This window comes from Falco peregrinus, chromosome 10 (genome assembly GCF_023634155.1).
Source record: "Falco peregrinus isolate bFalPer1 chromosome 10, bFalPer1.pri, whole genome shotgun sequence".
NCBI classification, from domain to species: domain Eukaryota; kingdom Metazoa; phylum Chordata; class Aves; order Falconiformes; family Falconidae; genus Falco; species Falco peregrinus.
The window spans coordinates 23,574,970-23,597,113 of NC_073730.1; the positions used below are offsets into that span (position 1 = coordinate 23,574,970).

At 64.0% G+C, this 22,144-nt stretch overlaps 1 protein-coding gene across 5 annotated transcripts; it reads right to left on the reverse strand.

Moving 5' to 3' along the window:
* Positions 1 to 246: 246 nt before the first annotated feature.
* SLC6A9 (solute carrier family 6 member 9) lies at positions 247 to 19,552 on the reverse strand. 5 transcript variants are annotated; one of them, XM_055815425.1, is made up of 16 exons: positions 19,357 to 19,552; positions 17,760 to 17,893; positions 15,613 to 16,853; positions 15,172 to 15,318; positions 6,476 to 6,632; positions 6,181 to 6,312; positions 4,815 to 5,067; positions 4,602 to 4,734; positions 4,189 to 4,323; positions 4,005 to 4,108; positions 3,685 to 3,922; positions 3,449 to 3,583; positions 3,002 to 3,101; positions 2,663 to 2,763; positions 2,304 to 2,474; positions 247 to 2,071 (listed from the first exon to the last, which is right to left on the reverse strand). In XM_055815425.1, exons 4-16 carry the CDS (start codon positions 15,199 to 15,201, stop codon positions 1,859 to 1,861), a joined length of 1,902 nt encoding a protein of 633 aa, XP_055671400.1. In that variant the 5' UTR covers positions 15,202 to 15,318; positions 15,613 to 16,853; positions 17,760 to 17,893; positions 19,357 to 19,552; the 3' UTR covers positions 247 to 1,858. The 5 variants fall into 5 exon arrangements, with proteins under 5 accessions (XP_055671400.1, XP_055671399.1, XP_055671398.1 ...); XM_055815424.1 differs by having other exon boundaries at positions 15,565 to 16,853; XM_055815423.1 differs by lacking the exon at positions 15,613 to 16,853.
* Between the last annotated feature and the right edge of the window lie 2,592 nt (positions 19,553 to 22,144).

Genomic DNA, 22,144 nt, shown 5'->3' on the forward strand with positions numbered 1-22,144 from the left:
GCACCTCCCTGCCCTTGGGGACAATGCTCTCCCCCAGCAGGGACAGGCCCCTGTCCCCCACCTTATGCCTTAACTCCAGCTGGTTTCGTAGGTCCAAGGGAGCATTCCCCCTTGCCCAGTCTGGCTGCTCAGTGTCAGTGCAGGGCATGCAAGGGGAAAAAGGCTGCACCCATGGGACATGGTCCCCCACTCTCCAACCCGCACCCCCACCAGGGTCCCCAAAGAAGGGCACAGTGGGACACAGCCTCAGGAATATAAATCTCATTAAAATCTAGGATACTTTAGAACTCTACACCGGGAGAGACACTGGCACAGGCAGTGCTGCCCAGGGACGCGTGCGTTATTGCTAACAATTAGAGGTGAAGAGTAGCGGCGTGACACGTGGGGCAGGGCACGGGCACCATGCGGGAACCTGCGCCCCTCGCCACGGCACGGCGGGGGGCTCGGGACGGGAACAGGGGAGCTGGAACATCCTGCCAGGGCTCAGTGCCCACTGCCTCCAGCCACTGTACCAAGCCGCGCTGTGCCCCTGTGTCAGCCTCAACGCTGTGGCATAGGGAGTGCAGAGCACTGGCTGGGAGGGGGGGCAGCAGAGTGGGAAGGGTCTCACCCCGGCCACCCTAAATCAAGAGCTCCAAGCCCTTTGGTTGGAGCTGGAAGACATTTAAAGTTGCCTGGCCTTTGCCAGTGCATCCTGCTCCACTAATACTGGTTGGAGACCGAGCATCCCCTGATGGCTTGGAGCAAGTAGGCTGGTGCAGCCCTCCGTGTCTCCGCTGGTACTTCTTGCTAGCAGCAGCTGCAGGGGGGCAGGGGGGCAGTCCATCCTGCTCCCCCTTAGCACCATGGAAGGTCCCCCTTGACCATGCCGGGGCTGCTGGGGAGAGCTGGACCATGGCCTTGGCCCATCACCCCCCCGAGCCAGGCTGAAGTACTCCCCAGCCTCCTGCCCTGCCATGGGGCAGGCAGGAGCACTAAACTGTGCCCACGCTGCATGTGGCTGTGCCCAGCTTAGCAGGTTAATGCCTGGCCCCCAAGGTGGCACCCACAGCCCCTCAACGGGGCTGTGGGGGTGGAGCGATGCATGGAGGAGGCACACCAGCTCACCACCTTGCACAGCCCTGGGGTACCGTGCATGTGTGCCCATGTACGTGACATGCATGCCCATACCGCATCTATGGGTAAGGGACACACACATGCACGCACACCTGTGCTCTAAGTGCTCGTGTCTTGTACCATGGGATCCCGCTGCCCATGCGGACACTGTGCTTGCCCCGTCTCCCTCTGCTGGCCTGGTGCTTGGCACGGCCACCCGTGGGACCCTGCAGGCTCTGAGCCACAGTGGGTGCCCACGTGGGCTGGGGGTCCTGCGGTGCCAAACCCTGCCACGACGGCCCTGTGCACACACAGCTTGGGGCGGCCACGGGCAGCCCTGGCATGCCCCAGCCCTGGTCCCACCCCACGCCCTCCCCACGGGTGGGCCAGGACTGTGCCCCACGGTGGGGCAGGCTGCCTGGCTGTGAGGGGGCTGGGAGCCAGGGGGCATCCTGCCCCCCATCCTGTGCATCCCCCTGGGGCAGGGCCCCCGCAAAGTGCCTCTGGCTCCCGGCCCTCCTGGGGCTGTGCCCCCTCCTCTCTTGTCCCAGCGTCGCGCACAAAGGTTACCGTAAACATGAGGGTTAACGAACGCCACGGGGGGGGCAGGGGGGGTTAACCGGCAAGGACGTGGGGGGTCTCGGGGTCAGGCGCTGAGAGCCCCCTGCGGTCCGGTGCAGCCCGGAGCCAGGCTCCGCCAGCGGAAGGTGCGAAAGTGTCACCGCGCGGGAGGGGTTAGAGGGGGTGCAGGGACGGCAGGGGGTCACAGTCTGGAGTCCTGGCTGTGGGCTGAGCCGTTGCTGCCCTGCACGGGGGAGGCAGCCGCTGCCTCGCTCCGACCCTTCTCTGGCTGCAGGGGCTGCACCTCCAGATGGGACTCGGTGGAGGGGCTGAACGCCGGGGCGTAGCGCCCGCTGCGGTGCTCTACCAGTGCTGGGCCCCAGTCCTTGCTTGCCTTGGTAGCGTTTTTCAAGCGCTAGAGAGAGAGGGAGAGGATGGGGACAGGGTTAGCACCCACCATGTTCCGCCACCCCAGCCTGCCCCAACATGCCAGTGGCTCCCAGGGTACCCAGAGGCGGGGGTGCCCCATGGATGCTGCCTGCACACAGCCGCTGCGGGGTGCTGACAGCTCCGGTGGGGTTGGGGACAGCCTTGCAGGCAGCTCCAGGTGGGACACGAACAAGGCGGTCTAGCCCCTAGCCACCCACCTCCAGCAGCGTGTCCCCCTCCGAGCAGCACACTTTGTAGATGGCGTAGATGGGGATGCAGATGACGGAGGAGAGTGCCATGAGGAAGCCGATGCTGATGGCCCAGGTGGGGTAGACGTAATCGTTGTAGGAGATGGGCCGGTACTGGATCACTGTGAAGACCAGGATGAACTGGGGAGGGACAGGCAGGATCAGCCAGTGGGGAGCAGCCAGCCTGCTCTGTGCCCTCCACAATCACCCTGCTCTGCCCCATCCCTGCCGCTCCCCTGCATCCTCCCCAGGGTGGGTATGTGGGGTGACCAGGTAGGCTCCCAGCCCCCTTCTCCCATGGCCCTGTGCCCCATGGTCACGATGCTCACAAAGATGATGGCGGGCGAGATGAAGCGCCAGCAGATCTGGAAGAAGAGCGGGGGTGGGAAGCCCAGCATCATCTCAATGTCCTTGAAGTAGTTGTGGTGCCCTGGGGGAACAAGTGACTATCAGCCCCTGCATTGCTGGGCTGGGACCCCAAGCCCCCTCCCACCCCTGCCCAGCACCAGCTCCAGACCCAGGTGGTGGGATCCACCAGGTCAGAGCTGCCCAACTGGCCAATGGCCTTGCCAGTTACCCCACAGCAAGACAATGACTAGCTAGAAGTTAGCCCACCAGTTGGCTGGGGCAGCCCTGCTGGCCAACTGGCCGTAGGCAGTTGCACCTACCGTAGATGTACATGATGGCCACACACATGATGCAGGAGATGATGACCAGGGAGAAGCTGGCGGCGTAGTTGTCCATCAGCAGGAGCCAGTAGATGCCCGCCTGCAAGAGGCACCCATTGACACAGCTGCCTCAGCTGTACCGCTGCCATCGGCAGAGCAACGGCACAGCCACGCTGCCAGGGCTGGCATGGCAACACACAGCCCGGATCCCACCACCATGGTTGGCATGGCAGCACCCGATGCCAGGGTCAGCATGGTGACACTTAGTCCGGATACAGATACCAGATACCATTGCTTAGTCTGGATGCTGTCACCAGGGTTGGCATGGCAACACCAGGCATTGGGTGTTACCACCACCATGGCAACAATGGATACAGCTGGTGGTGTCAGCAGAGCAAGGCTGCCATGGCAATCACACCCTGTCACCACAGTCCTATGGTCACCTACCTGCGTGGTGAGCGGGATGCCCAGCAGGAAGCCTGCCACAGCCACCCCCAGCGTCACAAAGGTCTTCCTGCGGATGATCCACTCGTTGCCCACCTCGTCCACGATGGCTGTGACCAGTGTCTCCAGCAGGCAGAACTGTGCGTGGGACAGAGGGGGCAGGATGTCACCGCCTTGGCCCCACCATGCCACCCCATCCCAACGCACTGGTGCTACCATGCTGCCCCACCACGACCTACCTGTGTACCCAGCCCCAGGAGGATGAGCATGAAGAAGAAAAGGATGGACCAGAGGGGTGAGATGGGGAGCAACGTGAGGGCTTCGGGGTAGGCAACAAAGGCCAGGCCAGGGCCATGGTCAGCCACCTTGGAGACATCCACGCCCAGGTGGTTGGCCATGAAGCCCAGGATGGAGAAGATGACAAAGCCGGCGTAGACGCTGGTGGCGCAGTTGGTGATGCTGATGATGATGCTGTCCCTGCAGGGAGAGGGGTCAGGGCTGTCTGTAGGCCTGAGAGGCAGCAGGGGGCTGGGGTGGCGGGCCGTGGTAGGGCACTCACCGGTAGCAGTTGTTGTGGAACTTGTTGTAGGAGGCCATGGTGATGAGACCACCCCAGGCGCAGCCCAGCGAATAGAAGATCTGTGAGGCCGCATCACCCCACACCTGCAGCAGTGGGGTGGTCAGCCCTGTGCCCTGCAGCCCTGCTCCTCCCTGGCCACCCACCACCCGCTGTCCCCACTCACCTTGGCGTTGAGGATCTTGTCCCACTGGGGCGTCAGGTAGTACATGATGCCGGTGAGGGCCCCCTCCAGCGTGATGCCGCGCACGAAGAGGATGGTGAGCACCACGTAGGGGAAGGTGGCCGTGAAGTACACCACCTGTGGGGTGACACCTCAGTGGTGGGGGGCCAGGGGAGGGGACAAGGGGTGTGGTCTGAAAGGGGCATGACTGTGGACTGGGGGAGGGGCTACGGGCCAGGGGAGGGGTTATGGTCCTGAGTGGGTCCCCGGAGTGGGGAGTGGGGAGCATGCACAGGGCGGCGGGCTAGGAGGGGCTGTGCCCAGAAGCGGTGGGGCCATGTCCACAGTGGGAGCGACATTCCCAATAGGGGAGGGTCATGGCCACCACAGCCGGGGGGCGGGGTGCACGTGGGTACCTTCCCAGAGGACTTGACACCCTTGATGAGGCAGAGGAAGACCACGACCCAGGAGACGCCGAGGCAGCCCAGCAGGGGCAGCCGCACCTCGCCCAGGTTCCCGATGTCATCCGACAGGTCCAGCACGTACCTCCTGCATGGGGAGGGGGACGGTGGATGTCAGCGGGACCCTGCCACCATCCCCTCACCTGTCCCACGTCCCATCCCCAGTACCTCCAGTACTCCTCGCTGGGGCTGGTGCGCTTCTGGGTGGTGTTGAGGAGGCGGGTGAGGTTGAGGGCGGCGCGGCTGGAGAGGTTCCCGTCCAGCACCCCCACGCAGTCGGGCGTGTTCCAGGCGTTGCTGCAGTATGTCCAGGGCAGCACGCGCGTCATGGACACAAAGAAGTAGTAGAAGGCAATACAGATCACCACGTTGTAGTAGATCCCGATGTATGTGGACACCACCATCATCCCGTAGCCCACGCCTGGGAACAGCACCAGGGAGCGGTGAGCGGCATGGTGCGGCACGGCAGGGGCATGGCACGCAGCACAGGGGGTTCTGGCGTTGGCACAGCGGGGGCAGGCAGCATGCGGCACTGCCAGCAGCAGCCTTGCAGCCGCTCTGTGGCTTGGGTCCTGGCTGTGGCACTGGGGTGGGGAACCACTATGCATGGGATCCTCACCTCCAAGCAAGCCTGGTCATGCTGAGGGTCCCCTGGGACATGTGGCAATGCGCAGGGGATGCATGGCCTGCAAGGCTGCAGGCAAACTCCTGGGGGCTGCAGCCCTAGAAAACCACTGGGTGGGGGTCTCTCCTGGCTATGGTGACTTTAGGGCTGCAGCTACCTGGTGGCATGTGACAGAGGTGACACAAGCACAGGGGAAATGCACCCCTAGGCTGAGCACACCATGGTGCAGAGCACACAGAAGCATGTGCATGAGCTGCCCCCACTCAGCTGTGATGTGAACACATCACCCAGAAGGCAGCACGCAGGCATGTGCCAGAGCAGCCAGCAGCATGGGAGCACACCGATGTGCCGGGCGGTGCACCAGCAGCACAGTCCAGCCATGGCAGGGCAAGCTCTGAGCATGGACAGCACGCATGTGGGCACAGCACCCTATAGCGCAGGGAGAGGACCACAGGAGCGTGCCCACAGCCGGAGGGGCCATGGGTGCCCACAGCCTGTTCAGGGGGCCTGACTGGACTCTGCAAGAGTGACACACTGGGGACACGTGTGGCCTGAGCAGGGATGTGTGTGTAATGCCTGCAGCGGATGCCAGTGCAGGGCTGGGTATGCGCAGGAGATGCATTGCGTGTGAAGGGACATGTGTAATGCGTGCAGGGGGATGCCAGGCGAGCTGTGTGCAAGGGAATGCAGCCTGGAGTGGGCATGCGCATGGGCCCTGTGCCATACAGGCAGTGATACATGTGCAATGCACACATATGGAGGACTGTGCAAGCTGCAGGTGCCTGCACAGGGCCACGTGATGTGCCGGAGGTGTGCGTGCAGGGGACACACAGGGTGTGCAGGGGCCGTACCATGTGCTGGCGGGTGTCCCATGTTGGTGTCTGCCGGTGGGGACAGGCAGCTCCTTACCTTTGAACATGGGGCTGACCCTCCAGACGCCAAGACAGCCCTGGCTGGCGAACTGCCCAAAGGAGAGCTCCATGAAGAAGAGGGGGATGCCGCAAAACACCAGCATGATGAAGTAGGGGAACATGAAGGCACCTGGCGGGCAGCAACCAGAGGGTGAGTGGGCAATGGCCCTGGGCACAGCTGTGCTCCCCATGCCCTGCATCACCCCACAAGCCTGGGGCTGACAAGCACTGCACAGGGCTGGAGCACTCACCCCCACCCCTGCCCTGAGGCACCCCATTCCCCCGACACCCACCTCCCCCATTGCGGTAGCAGAGGTACGGGAAGCGCCAGACGTTGCCCAGCCCCACGGCGTAGCCCACGCTGGTCAGCACAAACTCGATCTGGTTGCCCCAGTTGCCACGCTTGATGCTCTTGTCCAGCTTGCCCCGCTCCCCGGGCACAGCACCATTCTGTGGAGAGATGCCGTGGGATGCGTCAACCAGGAACGCCCCTGCCGGCCCCATCGGAGGGGCGACGGCCGCCAAGCGGGGCCGGGTGGTCCCCAGCATCCTTCCCCATCCCTCCCTCATGCCAGTGTCCCCCCCATCCCGCCACGCACAGGCAGTGCCAAGGAGGGGGAGGGCAGCGGTGGCAGCGCCCCCCCCCGATGAATAGCTCTGCCCAGAGCCCGGCTGCAGCGAAGGAAGAGCCTGCAACTCATACAAAGCAGGTCTGGGCGCCTGAGCACAAAGGGGCCTCTGTTCCCGTGCCCCCTCCTCCCTGCGCCCAGCAAGAGAGGTCCCGCTGGGTGGCCGCTGTCCACGGCTGGGCGAAAATGGTGGGACCCCCGGGGTGAAGCAGGGGCCCCCCCTCAATGGGTAGTGGGGTGCAGTGACCAGAGCAGGCGGGGGGCTGGGTGCCTCCTGGGAAAGGCACCCTACTGCCCCTGGGGTCCTGCTGCCAGCTCAGTCACCAGTGAGGGCACCATACTCAGGGCAGCACCAGGGCAGGGGGTCCCATGCAACTGAGTCCCCTAAGCGGGACAGCCCTGGTGCCCAGCCATCCCTCACTGCAGGGGACCTGGGGGGAGGGGGTCAGACAGGGGCAAGAAAGGGCGCTTTGTGCAGGCTGCCACACAATGCGAGCTCACACCGGAGCCAACAACAACAACAGGGATAAGCACCCATCACCCCCAGCAGAGATGGCACCCATCACCCCATGGCTCCATCCCAGCATGGCCCTGGGCTCATGCTAATGTTTTGCCCAGATGCTACAGAGCTCTGGCAGGTTGGGCTGAGGGCAGATGGCATTTCTGGGGTGCTGCAGGTACCCCAAACCCTGCCTTCTCCACCCAAGGCCAGGTGATGGGTACACAGGATGGGAGTGCCGGTCAGTCCGTGACCCTACGGGAGCAGCATGGGGTGCCGGCAGCCCTAGGAGCACACTGGAGCTCCACAGTGACAGTCTCTCCACCACCATGGACACCCCATGCCCACACCCATGCCCACTCACGCTGCTCCCCCCGCTGCATCCCTGCCATGTGCCCCCCACAATGGCTGATGCCGTCAGCGAGCGGGCCACAAATGGGAGCCGTCGCTTTGGATCTGCTCATGCCGGCGGGGTGCAGGCAGCAGGCACGGTGCACCTAACCGTATCATTCGATTAGGGCCGGCACAGCCGGGACGTGATGCCCGGCGACTCCGGCACTGCGCTGCCAAACAAAGCCATCTGCTACAAGCGGGGCCTGCACGCGCCGGGGGCCACGGGGGGGCTGCTGGGGTGCAGGGCTGGGGAGAGGGGCGATGGGGGGGCGGTCAGATCACTGGGCGCTTTGGGCAGGGCAATAGGGAAGACATGCTGGCCATGCCCAGTCAGGGTACCAGGGTGCCCACGCCACAGCCTGTGGGCAAAGACTGTCAGAAATGAGCTCACAGCAGCCCTGGGTGCTGGGGGAGTCTCCTGTGGGGTGCTGAGTGGGAGTGGGACTGAGGGGGTACCCTGGGTTGGGGGACAGGACACTAGCACTGTCCCCACACTAGGGCACACTGCCCGCTCCATGAGGCTGATCCGATCGAGAAGCCTCTGATTAAGCTGCTCGCACTAACGAGGTTCCTAATGAGCAGCACGGCCAGCAGGAGAGGGGGCAATGTTCCAGCCTCCCTGACAAAGGGTCTGGTTGAGGGGGGAAGACACAGTGCATGGCGCTGGGTCAGTCTGGAGCCCCGATGCCCACAGAGGACCTCATCCCTGTCCTAAAGCCAGAGGGCTAACCCTCTGCTCGGGTGACCCTGGCATGGCTTCACCCCCATGCAATGGGGCACACCAGCCTTGAGCTGCTTGGTACCAGTGCAACGAGAGCACCAGGCCTCTGTGCCCCCCCCTCCCCCCCCCCACCTTTCCTACAGTGCTGGGCTTTGCCGCACTTGTCCCCAGTAAGGGGGCAGCCACGTGTGCCCATGCATGCACAAGCATGCACACGTGCGCAAACACTTGCAGGCTCACCCATCAGCTTGCTACCACCCCTCCTCTCCCCAAATCTGGGAAGGTCAGCCTGTCCTTTACAGTCATTAACTGTCCTCCCAACCCCACTTGGTAAAAGAGGGGGACGCACACCGAGAACCCAGGTGTCCAGGAAGATGAGACAACATCCCTCCCTGCTGTGGGGATGGGACAGAGCTGGGCTGCAAAGGGCGAGCTGCCCCCCAGCACGGATGCAAGCCCCTGGAAAGGGCGGTCCTGCTCCCAGACCCTGCATTTTCCATGCACATACGCCCATGCAGCTCCAAAAGATGCCTGGCTTGAGTGAAAATATAGCGGGAGGCGGCGTGGGGGGAGGAAGAAGGATGTTCCGGGCACCCCAAACATCCCCTTTGGAGATGTCCCGCACCCACCTTCGGAGATGTTCAGGGTGCCCAGGGCATCCTTTCTCCCCTTTCCCCAGGGACCCCCCTCCTCATATGGCCAAAGCTTCCCCAGCCCAGCAAAGCAAAGCAGGCATCATCCATCACACTGCCTGGCACCGGAGCCTTTCTCATGCTAAGCAGCATTGCCTCTCACAATGACAGCTTGGCTGGGGTGCCCGGATGCCCCCCACTACCCGAAAGGGCCCTGATTTATGGCTGGGAAGCTCATGGCAGTGGCAGAGTTGATGCGGGGAGGGGATGTCCCCATGGGAGGCATCTCCAGCATGGTGCCCCCCTCTTCTTCCCTCCACTCAGACTGCCCCCACAGAGGTATTTAAGCCCAGCAGAAGCACTCCATCGGGTATCAGCCTTATCCAGCCCCCCCTCGAACCAGTGAGAGACCCCCAGTTCCTTCCCCAGCCTCCTAACTGGGTGCCAGGGCTGCTCCTGCAATGCCAATGCAGGGTACCAGTCAGCCCTGATGTCATCAGCCTGATGTCATTGCTCTTTGCCACATCCATGGCAATGAAGTCATGGCTGGGCAAAGCAGGGACGGAAGATACAAATAGATGCTAATTACATTGTTTGCCAAAATAGCAGTTCTTCCAGGGCAGGGAACTGGGGTGCCAGATGCCTGGCATAGGGGAACCCCAGCCTGGGACAGGGGTCCCCAGGGATGGAGTGACATGGACTGGGGTGTCCTGGGGACACTCGCTGGCTGTCCACAGATTCTGGGTGCTGGGGAGGGGGACTATAATCAGGTCCTGCACTCCTTGTCCCTGGCACATGGGATAATGAGCCCACAAGTGCCAGCCCTGCACCAGAGCCTGCCGTGACCTGCCAGCTTGCCCGTCCCGGCTCTGCCAGCCCCACCGGCACATCTGAGCTATCCCTGCCCTCTCTCTGCAGTGCCCAGCCCTGTGTTCGCCCCTGCCCCGGTGCAGCAGAGGTACAGCATGGGGGCACTCCCAGGGGCAGGGTGACACAGTGCTGAGGGGGATGTCCAGATCCCGGGACCCCTCAGCAGTGCAACACAGTCCCGACCACCCTGCAACGCAGGGAGGCTGCCCAGCCCCACCAACAGCCCTGAGTGTGCTCTGCCAGCCATCTGCAGCAGCACCAGCCCATCCCTGGGGTGCCATGGGAGGACAGGGCAAACTTTGACTGATGCCCATGAAATGGGGCGGGGGGGGGGGGATCTTTGCTAGCCTCTGCCCCTGCAGCACTGAGCAAGGCAAAGGGGTGCTGTGCACCTCTCTTGCAATCAGTAGGTTCCAGAGTTAATGAACACGCAACCGTCCGGCAACCAACACAGCCGAGGCCATGGAGGGGGTTGGTGCCACACTGTGCCCTCCATCCCCTGGAGCACCCCACATCCCTGGCTGTGGGGCTTCGGGGTGCCTCTCCAGCATCCCACAGCACAAAGCTGCAGCTGTGGATCTGCCCTGCAGGCCCATCACCCCGGAGCTGGCGCAAAGGGGCTTGGAAAGCCACGGTAGGGGGGTGACAGCGCTGGCGTGGCCGCCACCCACCCTGACCCCCCCACTCTGCCCCCCAGACTGAGACCCTGCTCTCAGCTCCCCACTGACCTGCTGAGGGGGCCAGAGGGGGCCCGGCTGCCCACAGCCACCATCCAGAGGGACAGGCTGGCCGGCTCGGCGAGTCCCTAGCTTCATTGGCACCTTGGGCTCTGGTGCAGCAGCTGCCCGCCTGCCTCCCCCCACTCGCTGCCTCCAGTGCTTGGCACTGCTCCCCACTTGCCTCCCAGCCAGGCTCAGCCCCTCGCCAGCCACGCCGCCGCAGCACCGGCACCCCACCACGCTGCCTGCCCCAGCACCACCCCTGCCTGCCCAGGGACCCTTATGCCTCAGTTTCCCGCCACCACGAGCCGTGCCCCCGTGAGCCAGGTGCCTGCCCTGGCAGGCTCAGGCAGGGCAAGCTGCACAGCGGGCTGAGCCCTGTCATGCTTAATGAGGCCTCATTAGCGGGGTCCAGCTGCTCACAGCCCCGCATGCTTCAGCGGGCAGCGCTGCCCTCCCTGCGGGCACTGCTGCCCGTCTGGCCAGGGCCGGGACCTGTGTTTGGAGTGTGGCAGGGGGCCACGTCCCCTTGGAGCCTGCCGTTCCATACCCCAGTGTCCCCAGCCCCACACACCTGACCCCAACCCTGGGCACCTGAGGGCTGTGAGGACCAGGCATGGCCCCGCTGGCGGATGGGGGCATGGGGACAAGGCTGCCTGCTGACACATCCCCAGCCTGGTGCCACACTACTCTGACGTCATACCACTGGCGACATCATGGGGTCTCCATGGCAACCCTTGAAAGGTCACTGCCCCACGGGGGACCATCTGGCTGGCAGGAGGGCTGTGCCATGACCCCCCTGCCACCCGGGCACTCCGCAGCCTCCCTGCTCGCCCCCTTGCTAGGGAGGGGTGGGACCCCAGCGGGGTGCTGTGTCCCACAGGATGGCAGGCGCAGGGTGCCCCTCAGCCAGGCTCGGGGTGCCCCAGCTGCTCCCAGCCCTGTGCCCCGGCTGGGGAGCGTGGCCAAGGCGCCAGCGAGGCGTGATGGTGCACCAAGGGCGGGGGGACAGGACGGCGCTTTCGGGCGACCATCTGGGGTCTGGGCAGCAATGGCCGCAGGCATGCACATGAACAGCACACGTGTGCAGGCGGGTGCTTGGCCCCTCGTGCACCAGCACCTAGTGCTTGTCCCTGTCCCCTCCTGCACTGGCCACCCAGTAGCTTGGGACATGCCCTATCCATGGGATGGCAGTATCCAAGCATGACCCCCCTGGGACATGTGCAAGGCCAGAGCCACCCCACGCTGTGCCAGCCAGTGACTCCAGCCCTGCCCAGCCAGTGACTCCAGCCCTGCCCAGCCAGCTCAGCCACCTGTCCTGCCCAACATGCGGCCAGGCACCTTCTGTGCCCCAACACTCTGCAAGGTGCCCACACAAGCAACCCTCTATGCCCAGTTTGACCACATCACTTTGCCTAGGCCACCTGCATGTCACTACCACGATGTCTTGCCCCAGGCACAGTGCCCCCCTCCCCGTGCCCCTAGCAGCAGCCTGAGCACAGCACCACGGGACCCACCGTCCCATCCCAGGGATGCCAGGCCCTGTGCCAGCCCACGGGAGCACAGTGCTGCTCCACTGGCAGCCTGGCCAGAAGGCAGGCAGAGGTCACTGCCAGCCCTACGGGCACACACTGCTGCTAATGAAGGGCCCACAGCAGGACCCTCACCTCCCCTGGCATCCCAGTCCCACACCAACTGGCTGGCAGTGCTGGGGCTGAGATGCAGAGGCAATAGGTGTATTGAGGGTGGCTGTGGGTCTTCCAGCCCCTGTCATCCTGTCCCCGAGCAGGGCTGTAGGGTGCCTGGGGCAGGGGTGATGCCCAGGGACCATCCTCCAGCCAGGTGCTTCCACCAGGGCTGCCTTTCTCCAGCCCCTTTCTCCCGGGGCAGACATGATTCTCCCAGGGCATTCAGGCAGAAAAATCCTGTGCTGCCTCCCCCCCCTCCCCATCACTGCCCCTTGGTATTCCAGGAAGGGCTCCTGGGGCCAAGAACCACTTCCGCAGCTCTACTGGCTCCCCTGCCCGCAGCCACTGGCCAGTGGCACCACGCTGCTGGGGGTGTCTGGGACAGGCAGGGCCCCCCCACCTTCCCAGCCCTTAATCCCCAGCAGTGCGGTGGCAGTGGCTCCCCATTGTCTGCCCAGGGTGGGCTGGGGCGATGGCAGGAGCCCACCTGAGCGGGGTGCCCCGTGGCCAAAGGCTGCCCGACCGTGCCAGCAAGGCAGCCCGGGAGTCAGGAGCCACGGGTACTGCTGGAGCCTGAACAAAGTGCCCTGAGGAGAACAAAACAAAATGTTCTTAAAGGCCAGGGACAGAGAGGCTGTCTGACCCTTCCCACTCCTCTGTGGCGCCACGGGGACCCTCCTGCCTGGTCACACAGGAACTGACCCAGCCCCTGGAGCTGCCCTGCACCCCGTTGGCCGCCCACTGACAGGGCATCTGCAGGGCTTGGGAGTGGTAGGGGGGCACTGCCCACCCTTCTGCCTGTTGTTTTGGAGTGAGCATGCAGAGCTTCCCAGAGCCATCAACAAAACGCAGAGCTTGCAAAAGCAAGACACAGCACCCTTGTCACACCCAAACCAATGGGAAAGAGCAGGCCCCAGCCCACAGGTGGGGAAACTGAGGCACAGCTGCACATCACCCAGCTGCTGCCTCCATCAAACCCTGTCCTTCCCCAGGCAGGGCACAGCAGGCACCCCGAGTCCCACCGCGGCCCCAGGCGTTGCACACACATCCCTGGGCAGGGGTTGCATTGCGGGAGCCCAACTGGGCTGGGGGCAGCGGTGGCGGGAGCTGCACCTGCAGGCAGGGATGAGAGGACAGGCAGGAACTGCACTTTACCAGGTGACTGGCAGAGCCCTGGAGGCAGGCCAGGGAGATTACCTCCTTTCCTCACTGACCCAGGCAGCTCAGCAGCTAGTGCCTGTCCTGCCACAGCTCCTGCCAAGGCTTTCTTATGGTGCAGGGATTGCTCCAGGAATGAGGATGCTCCAGGAGCAGGGATGCTCTCACAGGGACCTCTGCCTTCCCCCACAGCCCCCACACCAGCATCCCCCATGCCCTGTGCAGGGGTGTCCTTGCACCCTGCAAATAGTGAAGCACTGGGCTGCAAGCCAGGGTGGCCAGCATAGCATGTGCCAGACCCTGTGGTCCCCTGCCCATTCCCACCTGTCTGCGTGCCCTGGCCCTGGGGTGGGCTGGTCAGGTACTTCCAAGAAGCAGGTTAAAGATTGACCGGCAGCAGGTGGGCACTCCCATGGCTGGCTCCCTGCTGCAGGTGCCAGGCTCAGCCCTCGCCCCAGTGCAACGCCAGCTGCTCCAACCAGGTCAAGAACACAACAGCCACACAGAGCCATGGCAAGCACCCCACACATGCAGGAGCACATCCCCATAACAGATCCCTGATCAAGCCCGGACACATCCTCAGCACCTCCCTATTCCCAGCCAAGGGCTTCTGTAGAAAACTGCCTTCCTCTTCTACTGGCCACCTTCACCCTCCACACTGCCCGTTGCAGGCAGGATGGGTGCTGGGCTCCCTGCTGCAGGCACAGCCAGCAGGGCCATGCTGGGACACGCAAATGAAGGAGCCACGCGCACGCAAGTGTGCTGGAAGCGCCTGCTGGAGGACACTGCTCCTCTGGCTCTTGGCTTCCCAGGGAAGTCCTGGCTCCCAGCCCTCTGGCTGGAGCGTGCAGCTATTTCAGGAAGCCCCTGGGGAAGGGGAGGCCCGACAATTGTGTTGGCCCGGATGGTTCAGCTCCCATCCACTGGGAAAAAGGGAAGAGCCAAGCCCAGCCTGGGCTCACCTGCCCAACACAGCACAGCAGCCCGGCACAGGAACCTGAGCTCAAGGGCTCCCAAGCACCAAACACTTGCACAGCAGAGCTGCCACAAGCACGGGGCCATTGCAGCCCTCCAACACGGACACATGCCAAGCGCATCCCACATCCACCCGGCGCACTGAAGCCATTCCTGCCACTGATGAGCGCAGAGCAGCGCACAGCAGCCTGCAGCACACCGCCTGCAAGTACAGAGGGGCTGGGCATCACACTAGTGCCTGGAAAAACCTGGCTCTGCCCGTACACCATCCTACCAGCCCTGTCCAGGACAGCCTGCCGGGTGGAGGCAAAGGGGAAGCAGCCCCACACTGTAGCCCTCTGGGGGCACCCAGCACAGAGGGGTGCCTATGCCCTATGCTGAGAGCAGGCAGAGGAGCCACCCAGCTGGGGCTTTCCCACCTTTGCCGCCCGCCCAGAGAGCTGAGGCAGGTGATAAGGCTGGGCAGCGTGCCTGAGACGGGCGATAGCATCCCCAGGTACAGCGAGATACCACGCCCAGGGAGCCTTGCAGGCACAAGGCTGGTCGTTGTGCTGCGGGAGCATCAGGGTGGCACAACCTCAGCTGGGGGTCCCAGGGGGGCACCAAGCCTTACAGGCGTCCCAGTGTCCTGCTCCCTACACTGGGTGCTCCGGGTCCCCAAGGCAGTGGCCCATGCCAGCCCACTCCCCACAGCGCAGCACTTACCAGCAGCCCCTCGCTGCACTTATCGGCCATCCCTGGAGGCTGGAGTGTGGCGGCGGCTGCCCACCGCAGGGTCCCTCGCCTGCCCGCTCTCCGTCACGCTGGCTGCGGCACCAGCACCAGTGCACTTCAATCCACTGTCAGAGCAAGCTGGGCAGAGGGGAGAGACACCAAGAGAGACGTGACTGGTAGGGTGGGCACATCCCCGCCCCAGGCCTCCCCCTCCCACCAGGAAGCCATGACAGGCCCCCATACCTGCCCGCAGGGCACATGGGAGCGGGGCTGGCAGCGGACGCAGGGTCTGGGGCTGGGTGGGCTGGCAGCGTGGTCTCTCCCACCCACCCACTCCAAGTGTCTCCGAACCCCTGGCACTCACACGAACCCCCTGGCACTCACATGAGCGGCGGCTCCCAGGTGTTTCCCAAGAAGCAGTTAAAGATTTACCGGGTATAGACAGACGACCTTGCAAGCAGCTGGCTGTCAGCCTCCCGGCAGGTGGGCAACAAGGGGCTGTGGGCAGGAGCAGGGCCCGAGCTCTGCCCCAGCGAGAGCTGGAGCTGAAGTGGCTGCGACACACTGCAGCGCCGGGACTGGGCGCTGAGCGGGGCCAGCGCAGGGCTCAGCTGCCGCGCAGGACACAGATGGGAAATGATTGCCTTCTGCCCCGGTGCATCTGATGCACGTGCGGCGCAGGGGGGCTGAGCTGCTGGGCTCTGCCGGGCACCAGGTGCTACTGGACAGGGTGCAGGCACGGGAAGCTGCCTTCCCTGCCCCTACCCCTGCCCCAGCCTGGGGCTGCTGAAAGCCTCAGGGAGCACCGGGGGCCTGACCTCACCAGGAGGGACAGCCACTCTTGCCAAAGACCAGTTTGATTGTCCGTGCAACAGCATCAATGTTTGCAGATCTCACACTAGCACTTGGTGTCCTTGCTGGCTGGGGAGGGATCCCCAACCCCCACCAAGAGTCCCTGACCCCCACCACCTGCAGTCGAGCACCCCCAGGGCCTATCCCCAGGCTGCCATGGGTCTAGAGTGATCACCAGAGGGGCACGAGGCCCTTAAACCGTGGAGAGGGAGCACGGGCAGTGGAGATAAAGGGCAGGAGGCCAGGGGATGCGGGGTGAGCCCCCAGCCCTGGCCACAGCCCCTCCAGCGTAAGCAGGCTGCTGTCAGCAGATAACGCGTCCCACAGCCAAAGCCCTTCCCAGAAGCAGCTGCATTTCCAGGGGGAGCCGAGATGTCATCACTACCACAAGGCTGACTGCTCACATGGCACAGGGACCTCTCAGAGTGAGAAGCGTAGAGCCAGCGGCCAGACCTCCTCCCCACCACACACCTATCACCGGCTATGCCCACCCTGCAGCCCTGAATTCAGCCCAGGGCTTCACTCTGTGTCCTGGGAAGGCAGAGCGCCCAAGTGGACAGCCCACCGCTCCCCCCGGGGTCTGCCAGGCGCTGATAAAGCTGTGTGCCTGCATAGACGCTGCTGGCTTCAGCTCCCAGCCTGACAAGGAGGCAAGCGCCCAGCCAGATGCAGGGCAGCAACGGGATGGATGCATGGATGCCTGAGGCTGCAGCATCCCCTGAGAAAGCCAGGCAGGGATGGGGATGCAAAGCACTGGCGCTGCGGGGCGGCTCTCAGAGCTGCGGAATGCCGTGACACCTCGGAGGGCAGGGCGGCTCGACCTAGAGACAGGACGGATGGCACCGTGGAAGTGGGAACACCTGGGCACCCGCGGGGGCTCCTGGCTGAGGTGTCACACCTCGGCGGGAGAGGCAGCCCAAAGCACCCAGGGGAAGGCTGCAGATGCCCGGTCGCAAGATACAGCTCCCCCACCCCGGTCCCTTCCCGCCCGGCGGGTGCCCCGGGCCACCGGCGCAGCCATTGCCACCTGCGAGGCCATTTCCTCCGCCAGCATCCGCCGGGCCCGCCGCAGTCAGGTCTCCCCGGTACCCGCGGGAGGCGGGTAGCGGGCCGCCCTGCCGCCGCCCTGCTCCCCCCACCCCCCCATCCCTGGCGGCGGCACCGGCGGCAGGCCCCCCGGGCAGCGCCCGCCGCCACTCGTCCGCCGCCCGGCATCCCCCCGCCGCCGCCGCCCGGTGCAGCACGGCGGGGGGGGGGGCCCGGTTACATCAGCCGCCACGTGGTGGCTGCTCCGCCGCCCCGCCCCGGCACATGCCCGTGGAAAATTACCGCCAGCCCCCCCGCCCCGCCACCGGGCCGGGCCGCCCCGGTCCCCGCGGCCCCCCCGGGTCAGCTGCAGTGGCAGGCAGCCCTGCTCTGCGCGGCGCGCCCCTGCGCTCCGCCGGTACCGCGCCGCTGCGCCGGGAAAGCAACAGATGCGGGACCGCTCCGCATCCCGCTCCCGCCACCGTCCCGGCGGGTGGCCGCGCCCGGTGCTGCTCACAGTGGCGCTGCCGGTGCCGCTCCCGATGTCCCCGTCCCCGCCGCTCCGGAGCCACTCGCGGCCGCCGTCCCCGCCCCTCTCCTCTCCTCTCCTCCCCTCCCCGGCAGCTGCCCCCATCCCCGGTACTCCCGCGGCTGCCGGCCCGACCGGGCACCCGGTGCCGGCGGAGATGCGCGCCCCTTACCGTGCCCATGCCGCCGCCCGGCCCCTCCCGCCGCGCCAGGTGGGCCCACGGGAGCACCGCCACGCTGCGCCCGGCCCGGTACTGGTGCCGGTGCCGATGCTGTACCAGGCCCGGAGCCGCCGACGCCGCCGGTGCTGCCGAGTTAATGAAAGTTTGGAGGTCGGTGGGGGCTGGCGCCGCCTCTCGCCCCCGCCGCCGCGCTCCGCCCCCCGCGCCGCGCCGCGCTCCCCAGCGCCCCGCTCCGGCATCCGCACCCGCACCGGGGGCGCGGGCACCGCCGGCAGCGCGGGCACCCGCGGGGCGTGAGAGCGCACACGGCACACTGGGGGCACTCGGGGTACATATGGTGCCCACGCACGCGCGTGGGAGCGCAGGTACCTATGGCACAGACGGGCACATATGGGCACACACCGGCACGCTGCATGCATGGGCGTGCATCGGCACACATCGGCACACATGGGCACACACGGGCACACACGGGCACACTAAGCACTTGACACACTTGGGCACTCGCAGCCCACATGCAGCCCACAGGCACACGGACACCCAGGGGCATACGCAGGCTTGCAAAGGCACGTGGCACATGTGGACATATATGGGACATACGGTCACAAAGAGGCTCATACAGGGCATACGTGCATCCACACATACATGTTTTCACACCTACAAGCACACACAGAGGAACACCTGCACAGAGTCACTCTGCCAGGGCGCAGCACCACGATGAACCCTCAGGCTCCAGCGAGGATGCATGTGGTTAGTGTGACTGTTGTACATATGTGCATGTGTGTGTGTGCATGTGTCTGTTGCACATGTGTGAGTCCATGCATGTGCATGCTGCAGCAAGTGTGATTGCTGCCACGTGTATACACATGTGTATACATGCAAGTCTGTACATGTATACCTATGTATTTAGGGGTGTGTGTACATGTGTGTACACATGGAAAGGTACGTGTCAGTGTCTATAGGCATACACGTGTGTATGGGCATCTACTTGCATATGCAAACCTCAATGCCTGTGCATGTGTGTGTGGACATGTATGGGTACACATGCACATGTGAACATGACTGTACATGTACATGGATGCACATACTGATATATACATGCCCATAAATACATATGTGCATGTGCGCACTCCTGAACTCACGTGCATGTGTGCACGTGCATGTGCAGCCAGCACACACCCCCACAGCCCTGGCCAGATGTTTCCAGTAATGCATGACGGGTGCAACGGGGGCCGCCCCTGGCCTGGCCCCTCGCCGAGGCCTGCCTTCCCTCCCATCCTCTGCCTGCTGGGCTTCCCACATGCCGGGACAGTTGCCTGCACCCCGGCACCCTGCCCTGCTCGCTGCCCCCTGGATCCCTCCCAGCTCCCAGGGTGCGCTGCACACCCGGGCCTCAGGCTGGCTGTGGGAAACATGGCAGGGGTGCAGTGGGGGCCTTGCACCCCACAGCCCAGCGCCCTAAGTGCACCAACAGCACAGCCCTTCCCACATCCCACTGGGTGCTCTCTGTTTTTTTCTGCCTCCACAGCCCTCCACCCCATCCCAGGGCTGACCCCGCGGTGCTCCAGCCGACTTGGGGAGCATCCTTTACCTGTCTCTTCACAGATCCTGTTGTCCCTGCTGGTTGCTACCTGGTTAAGGAAATCCTCAGCAGAGGACCGAATGGAGGTTGGGGCAGCGATGGAGTGGGTGCCCCAGGGTCAGCTACTGCAGGCCCCACCGCCACAGAGTCACCAGGGTACAGGGCTGCAGGATGGAAGGTGGTGTCAGCATGCTCACGCGCTGACTCTGCTTTCGTTTCGGGCACCCGCAGCAGGAAGGGGAAGGCAGCAGTGAAACTAGCGGGTGCTTACGTCCTCCCACACCGTCCCAGCACCCATGCATGGCAGCTCAGCACTGGGAGCCAGGTTGCTCACTAGCACCGTCGTTCCTGGCTGCACTTGGCCTCACACCCCACCCCACAGCCTAAATCTGGCACCCAGCATCCCACACCCAGCATCCTGTATCAGAGCCAGAATCCAGCTGCAACCTGTACCCCTGCCCCAGGCTCTGGGCTTTGGAAAGGAGCTGCCAGCTGTGGAGTCGTAGAATTGACCCTCAAGGGATAGATTTCCATGAATGAAATTCATGCTTTCAGCCCCCTTCTCAGGGTCTCACTCCCCTTCTGTGCATTTCCTCTGTGCACTCTCCTGTGTCTTGACTTGGGGAAACAGAAGGAGGGACCCTGCACCCCCCAGAAAGTCAGCGAGAGGCTGCTCCTGCCCCTCTGCAGCCTCCAAGATGCTGTGATGGCCTTGCAGCACCTTGTACCTGGGTGCAAACACCTCCTCCCCACGAGCCTGGGAGCTTTATGCACCCATGGCTTTCGCCATGGCCCTGCTGCACCAGTCAGGGCTTCCCTGGGGTCTCATGGTGCCCAGAGCCACAGCAAAGGCAGATGCCAAACACAGTGCATGGGGTGAGAGGCTGCAGTACCAAAGGGGTGCGGTATGGGTGTGAGCCTCCAGCCTACGCTCATGCTCCCTTCACCCACCTGACAGCAATCATCCCACCATTCCCCATTTTGGGGCACCTGTCTCCTTCCCTCCTCACTGGCTGCCAGGTGTCACAGTGTCTCCCAGGACATCGCAAGGTGGTGGGAGTGATACCACAGCACCCATTCCCCAGTGCCGTTCAGATCTGTGGGGCTGGTGGCTTCCTCTGCTGTGGGCAGGTGCGATGACCTCACTGCAGCTGTAGCATCTCTGTGGGGCACATGCGTTGGTGTGCAGGTGGCATTGCCACCTCAGCAGCATGGTCCCTCCCCTCCCCTCTACCTCTCCTCTCCTCTTCCATCTCCATGGGTGTTGTTGCCTGGGAAACTGCGGGCAGACACAGGCAGGGATCCAGAGGGGTGAAGGGTGGAGAGGAAATGCCAGCTCCCAGCACCTGAGAGAGGGCTGGGCTGGCCAAAATGCCAGAGATCTCCAGAGATCTCCCCTGTGCTAGGCCTATGGCACAGAGTTGTGGTGACCCCCCAGTGCTCAGAGCCCTGGCATGGTCCAGAGCTTGTCCTTGAGTTTGGACATGCACCAAATGCAGCAGGATTTAATGCTGTCCCCCCCTGTGTGCCCAGCATGGGGGCTGGCTGTACATCTCCCTGGAGGGACCGTGGAGTTTTATCCCAAGTGCTTCCTGAGCACTGTAAGCCCCAGCACCACTGGGTCTGGATCTGGCCCCAGGGTCTCCCTGTGGTGGGATGCTATGTGCAGAGCTGGGGGCCCCCTGTGCTCCCTGCCCTGGATCACATTCCCAGTGCTTGTGTGTGTCCCAAGGTGGGAAGCAGGGGGAGAGCAAAGTTCAGCTTTGGCATGAAGGGAAGTCACCAAAATCAATCAGTTTTCTTTTAAACCAGCTTCTTGGAAGCATCTCCTGGCTCTGGCTCCCCAGGCTGCAGACCAGCCCTGAAGGGGCCCAGGCAGCCTGGGGAGCTGCAGAGCCTGGGGACCATGCACCCTGGGCTGATCCTCATCCCAGTTCAGATGATAGGAGGGGACTGGGGTAGAAGTCCCCACACAGGGTGGCTGTCTAGGTCACAGCCGCCTCTACATTATCAGGAAAGGACCCCGCAAGAAGGGCAGGGGAAGCTCCAAGGAAGAGCCACCAGCTCATGTTTTGCCCTTCCAGCTTTCCCATCTTTCTTTTCTTCCCAGCATGTCCTCCCTGTCCTACACAGCATGTCAGAGAGGAACTGGTCTATGACAAGGTCCCGCCTCATGGCTCCTGTGATGGTATCAGAGCTCTTGGAAAGCCCCCAAAATTGTCCCTGATTTGCCAGCCATTTGAAGCCACCTCATGAGAGCTGTCTCTCTCCCCAGCAAAGACCTGGGTTTGCAGCTCTGTGGGGGCAGTGCCGTACTCCAGTTCTGGCAGCCCTCTTCAACCTGGGACCCTTGTCCCTGCTGTGCCAAGGGCTGCCCCTCACCAGTCCTGGGCTCAGCTCCTGCCCCAGGCTCTGCCATGCCCCTGCCCTGGGCTTCGCCAGCAGCTCACACCCGCTCCAGCTCCAGGCTTCGGCTGAGTGCCACAGCCTGGCCTGGAGCAGTGCCAGGGCAGGCGAGTGGTGTCGCGGATGGGAGGAGATGCCGCAGGCATCGTTGCTCTTGGCCACAGGGAGCTGTGCCCCCAGCAGCCACAGCTCCTGGGGACTTTCCACTCCTGTGCCTGCTAGTGACCTGGGAAAAGTCCCTCACAGAAGACGCAGCCAGCCTAGGGGAAGCTCTGGTTCAGATGGGCAGTGAGATGGATGGGCAAACCCACAGTGTCCTGGGGCCAGCAACCATGGGGGATGAAGCTGGGCCCTGCCACTGCCTCATGCTATCCGCCCTGCAGCCCACCTC

Bases quoted from the DNA above. Each gene is read 5' to 3' on its own strand.
- SLC6A9 (XM_055815426.1), bottom strand. From the start codon at position 15,201: ATGGCCGATAAGTGCAGCGAGGGGCTGCTG. The intron at 6,313-6,475 runs GTGGGTGTCGGG...GCTGCCCGCCAG, and splicing joins CTGCTACCGCAATGGGGGAG to GTGCCTTCATGTTCCCCTAC. The intron at 2,072-2,303 runs GTGGGTGGCTAG...CTCTCTCTCTAG, and splicing joins AGGGGGACACGCTGCTGGAG to CGCTTGAAAAACGCTACCAA.